The 6,000-nt window shown below is 39.5% G+C and overlaps 1 protein-coding gene across 1 annotated transcript; it reads right to left on the bottom strand.

Moving 5' to 3' along the window:
* Nucleotides 1-1,063: 1,063 nt before the first annotated feature.
* Nucleotides 1,064-3,287, bottom strand: LOC145465164 (neuromedin-U receptor 2-like). Its single transcript, XM_081448937.1, has one exon. It carries the CDS (start codon nucleotides 3,012-3,014, stop codon nucleotides 1,929-1,931), a length of 1,086 nt encoding a protein of 361 aa, XP_081305063.1. The 5' UTR covers nucleotides 3,015-3,287; the 3' UTR covers nucleotides 1,064-1,928.
* Nucleotides 3,288-6,000: the final 2,713 nt, after the last annotated feature.

Below are 6,000 nucleotides of genomic sequence, written 5' to 3'. Positions count from 1 at the left end.
CATATACCTACAGCCTACAGCTCATTAATACCCGACATATACCTTTACCTGTATTATAACTAATGAACCAACTAAAACACTGGGAATCTTTATTTCGTACAATCGTAATAAGGATAACGACCAAAACTTTTTCATCAAAATTCAAAAAATGGAAACAAAACTAAATGTGAGGCTGTCTCGGGACCTCACCCTTATGGTACGAACCTTATTGGTAAAAGCATTAGTTCTAAAATTGTATGCTCAGCCTCAATGCTATGTGTTCCAGAGGAAGTCTTTGGCGAAACAAAAAGGAAGGAAAAAAAAAGAACCGTACTGTATCAAAGACCGTGTGTCGGAGGTCTAAACTTTTCAAATGCTAGAACAACTGTTAAGGCACTTCGATTAAGCTGGATAGGCAGGTTACTAAGTGAATCCAGTGATGCTTGGAAAGCAATTCCCAATGCTTACTTCAATAGATATGGAGGATTACCGTTTCTCTTGAAATGCAACTATAACACAAAAAATTTAGACAACAATATTCCCCCTTTTACTCAGAACTTCCAGATTCCTTTAGTGAATTACGAGACAAATATAGGGATGACTGCTTCAAAGGCGACTTAATTATATGGAACAACAAAGATATCACCATCGAAGGAAAATCTTTGTATTGGAAAACCTGAAGCGAGCGTGGGGTATATTTTGTGCAAGATCTTCTTAAGAATACTGGCAATTATCTATCTTATGAAGAATTCAGACCAAATACAACATTGAAGTCAATTTCATTTATTATTGCCAAATTCTCTCTGTAATTCCCAAAAGTCTTAAATTAAAAGCCATGACTATTAAAAAACCTCTAGAAACAATCACAGAAGAAACTGATGTATACCAGCTTGCCGAAGGAAAAACTATCCGTTTGTCTAAAATGCGGTGCAAGGATTATTACTTACTCTTCCAAGTGAAATGGGAAACACAACCAACATCAGTTCAATCATGGTCCAAACATTACCCCCCCCCCCGCCCCCCGTTCGCCAACAAATGGAATAACTTATTTAAGAACATCTCAAAAATGTCGGCAGACAATAAATTAAGACAATTCTCTTTCAAACTACTTCATAGGATACTAGTAACCAAAAAGGAACTTAAAAGATACAAAAATTAAACCGGATGATAACGAGTTAATGAGTTCAGTGCGAACTAGCAAAGTGTGGTTTAGGGCGAGCGGGGAGAGCCGAGAGCGGAATGGTGACGAGGGGAAGCGCAATTCTCGGAATTCTTTTTTTTTTTTTCACTTTTCCACTTTTTATTATAACGTTGCGAGGTTCAAAAACTTCTTAAACAGAATCTGGAAACTACAGGAAAAGTGAAATTTTGCAAACACAAAACAAAAACAAAAACAAAACATACACCTACACGAAAGCGTACTTATCACGACCTCTGTAGCCAGGTTACCCGTACACGCGCTTAACGGGTCGCTTCGCTCGCCGGATTTTTTTCCCGCCCCCGCCAGATTTTTTTCCGCCCTCGCTGGGAGCCTGTTCGCAGTCTAGTTCACTTGCCGTGCGTTCAGCCGTTCGAACAAACGGATACCGTAAGAAACGTTTTCGCGTGAGAGGTCACATATTTGCCGATGCATTTTTGTGGTTGAATGGGCAAAGTACAGGTCTTATTTTAACGACGCTTTTAGGGTCGAGAAAGTTAAATTGGCGATGTACTTACTACTTTTTACGTGACGCGTTGTTGGCGAAAAAAATTCTCCGTGATGCGTGATTTAATAGAAAAATTCAGCGTGATGCGTGATTGGTACCCCACTTTTGCCACACTCTTGGGGGAAATCATGAACTTGTTTTGAAGTTTGATTGATTCAGCAGATCATCTGTGTAATTTGTGTTTGGCCAGATTGATTAGCTTCACGACGCTAATTTGAAAACCTTCCTTTTTTGTCAATAATGTCAAACACTTATCTTACAAACTTGTATCAACAGAACTAGCGGGATAGAGCTGTCGGTTTGTTGGATTTCTGGCAAAACGTAAACTTTACTCCTTCCTTTTACTCCTTTCACACCAAATGCGCACAATTTCTTCCAAGCTTTGCGAAAATCGGCGCTCAACAGGCAGAGGATGATGGGATTGAAGCAGCTGTGAGCCACTTGTGACATCCGGGACATACTCTCGACCGTTTCATTGTATTGCCATTGTTCATAGGAAGAAAGAGCGTTAAGGGATGTAACCATGTTGAACGGCAAGAAGCAAGCGACAAAGACAAGAATAATTGTAATAAGAAGGCGCATTGTTTTCACGTTTCTCTGAGCACGGGACCTAGTCATGTCTTGTGAAGCGAAAGTGTCTCCAATGACAGCAAGATCCTGTTTGAGTTGGCGCATTACGCGAACATACGCCCAGGACACAACAACACTGGGCACGATTAAAACGCAGATGATACGCCAGGTGTTCGCCGCCATGTGATGAACAAAATTTTTTCCAACTGGGTCACATTGTAGAATTCCTTTTTCGGTTGTTAATCCAAACATGAAGAATCTCGGGAGACCAAAAATTGGGTAAGATAAAATCCATATCAGCCCAATGATCTGCACTGCAATTTTACGCGTTAGTTTCGGTGCTAATGGTCTCACCACAGCTCTGTATCTTTCATAGCTTAGTGTTATCATGGTACAAACAGACACACCAGTAAAAACAAGAAATAGCGGACGAGAAAAACGACAAGCTAACTCGCCTAGCGGCCATGAAAAACACTCGCTAAACACCACAATGGGAATCGAAACGAAAAAAACGCACAAGTCAGAAACGGCGAGGTTAATCACTAAATAGTTGAAAGGCGTGTGAAGTTTGGTTTCTCTGAAAACTGTGCAAATAACGAAAACATTTCCAAAGACTCCCAAACAGAAAATAACAGCATAGAAAACAAAGCCAAAGATGGCTAACGGTGCTGAAACACAAACCAACAGCTGGTAGCTTTCCGTGCTTGAATTTCCTTCGGGGTGGCTAGCGTTTTCAAAACTTGGCAAGTTTTGAGTCATGGTCTCAGTACTGAGATGCACTCATAAGGGATCAAATTGGCCTTGAATAACTAGGAATGTACTGTGGTATAAATTGCAGTTCAACAAATCGTCCAAGAGGTAGAAAAAATACTTCGTTACTCTTGCTCGTGTGTTTGTCTTAGCTTTTGTCTTGGATACTTTCCTACCACTGATAACTTTACATAAACATGACTAGTTATATTATGTCAACGAACATTAACGTCCAGTTGAAACTGTCAGTGGTATTCTTGACACAGCTTACATCTGGCTACATCTCCGGCGTGTATATTTACTAAACCCGTCCAAGATCCTATTTTTTGAAGCATGAGTCGGAATGAAATTTGTCAGATCCAGAAATATTCCACAGTTCCACGTGAATACAATATACATCACACTGCACTGACAACATCCGAATGGACTCCCCTAACAAGCATTTAAAATTTAATTCAATTTCCTTGAGGCTATACAATCGCATTCTGTTATTTGCTTACCTTTTTATTTTTGAGGGTACTTACCGAGCCTAACCTCACGAAAATAACAGAATGTATTTCCAGAAGTTTAATATTCGCAATTTCAGAGGAAAATAGACCTGAGGAGTTGGAATATTGACGGTCCTTGTTCAATTCAACAGGCATTTAAAAATCCTTTATTCGACATTGATAATTTTACAGTGATCGAGGTAAGAACTTCAACAAAGACGACATTGAGAAGCGGCTCAACACCAACAACAATCAGAACCTTTTGCTGTAAAAATGCATAAATTCTAAATTTTCCAAGCAGCGATGTTTTGCATGTGACGCTCGATAAAACTGGCTTATCCCACTCCCGGTAGAGCGGATCCAGTGACTCGCGTCTATAACAAAGATTTTGACCGTCGAGGCAGGGAGCTGACTGGCTCCAAATCGGTTAATACTTTCAAACCGTTGTTCAAGAAACAAAAGAGTCTGGTAGCTGTCAACAATACAAAATGGCTATAAAAGGAAGATATATGTACTCCAAAAACAAAATAACTTGAAACCTTCTGATAGGTGATCTCGAATTCTGGGCCAGGTTTTTCGAAAGCCTGTTTACGCTAGCCCAGGATTAAAAGTTAACCCGAAGTATTATTTGTTTGTTTTAAAAATGTTTTTCACTGCTCATGTTCTTATATGTTTCGTGTAGTTTTATTGAAATTCAAAACTGAAGGACAAACAATAAAACAGAAAACTTTACCGAAAAATTAAAAAGCTAAAATCAAACTTCCCGCTAATCCAGGGTTAGCCCAATCGAGTTTTGAACAGCCTGGCTCAAGGTATAGTACTGAACACGCTAATTTAAAAAAAAAACTCTTGGAGGGTCCCTTTGGTAAGCATCGAGTGTGGATATATATGAAGGGAAGAAAAACACAGAAATAGCAATACAGCTAATCAAGAATCGGTAGACTTAAACGCACGGCAGACAGAAACAACCGTAAGGTACTAGTTTTTTTCTCTAGTTTCAATCTTAATCTGTTACAACTGACAAAAACGGTGACATGTTTGTTTAGTTCTTTGCGTCCCACGGCTTACAATTGGCTGATTAACTAAACTATTGTGTATGCTTCCCTGTGCGAGCGAAAAGGACAGAAATAATATTAATAAAATTGTTTTATTGGTCAATTTCTCTTGGATAGGGATTGCGCAAGCACAAGCGCAAGTGCAAACACAACAATTCTTATTTCACCGTGAAAACGGCCCTGACGCAGGCATAAGCACGAGCGCAAGCATAAGCACAAAGATCAAAATTTGTCCTTTTTCTTGTGCTTGCGCTTATGATTGCGTTTGCGCTGCAACAAGTGAAAACGAAATACCGCTCAGGCATAACACAAGCATAAGGATGTTTACCACACGTGGTTATTTTTGACCAATGAAAACACTGGATCTAGGCTACTTGGCGCCAAACAGTTTTTCAAAATGGCGGAATTAAGGTTCGGATGATTTTGCTTGTGCTTGTGTTTGCGTCGAATTTCGTTTTCACTTGGGTCATCCCTATTGCTTGTGCTTGTGCTTATGCTTGCGCTTGTGCTTGGGCTAGCTTGCGCCTGCGCTTGTGCCTGCACTTTTGCTGGCGCTTGTGCTTGTGCTTGTGCTTGTGTTTGCACTTGTGTTTGCTCTTGTGCTTGCGCTTGTGTCTGCTCTTGTGCCTGCGCTTGTGCTTAGCTTGCACTTGTGTTTGTGCTTGTGTTTGCGCTTGTGTTTGCGCTTGTGCTTGCGCTTGTGCTTGCGTCGCTAGTGAAAACCAGACTTAAGTCACTCTCCTTGCTTAAAATGTTTAACATAATTTAGTGTAATCCACATATAGGAACCTGCTTGATCTTGCTTGGCTAAACAGTTTCTTATATTTTTGGGTACTAAAATGGCAAATTTCTTCCAGGTCCTTACCCGCGGGTTTTTACAAGCTTTAATTTTCAATTTAGCATTTGGACAGCAATATCATACCCGTAGAATTGTTATTCATTGCCAAGGATTTAAATCGTGTACGCTTTTTAAATTATAGATGACTTTGAAATGGATATTGTTAACCTGAAGAAACGATATTTTTGCCCGACCAATAGTAAATATTTCGTAGTCCTAAAAAATTAGCGACATCAAGGATTTCGATCTCTGAGGATTGTCTACAATTTAATTCTACTGAAGAACGCACATGAACACAGAATGTATAAGAATTATAAAAGCGAAATTATATATAATTTTTCGCGTTGTTATTGTAAGATAGTTGTGTGCCGGTATGTAGATTCGTTGGTATGCAGGCTACGTATAATTATGCTAAGAAGTGAATATTTAAGGAGTTTGTCCGTTAGGAGTTGTCACTCGAAGGCATCTGTGCTTTTGATCACTTCGTTCTGGAAATTTTGTTATAGTAAAATTTCCGTGTTTTTGTTTGGTACATTTGTTGTATTAATAACTATCCTAGGGCCATTTATGCTTGCTGTAACAAACTACCGCGCTAGGGCTGTTTATGCCTGATG

Source organism: Orbicella franksi, chromosome 13 (genome assembly GCF_964199315.1).
Source record: "Orbicella franksi chromosome 13, jaOrbFran1.1, whole genome shotgun sequence".
Classification (NCBI taxonomy): Eukaryota; Metazoa; Cnidaria; class Anthozoa; order Scleractinia; family Merulinidae; genus Orbicella; species Orbicella franksi.
The sequence above is the reverse complement of the archived record's forward strand: the minus strand, read 5'-3'. Positions and strand labels throughout refer to the sequence as shown.

Bases quoted from the DNA above. Each gene is read 5' to 3' on its own strand.
- LOC145465164 (XM_081448937.1), bottom strand. From the start codon at position 3,014: ATGACTCAAAACTTGCCAAGTTTTGAAAACGCTAGCCACCCCGAAGGA.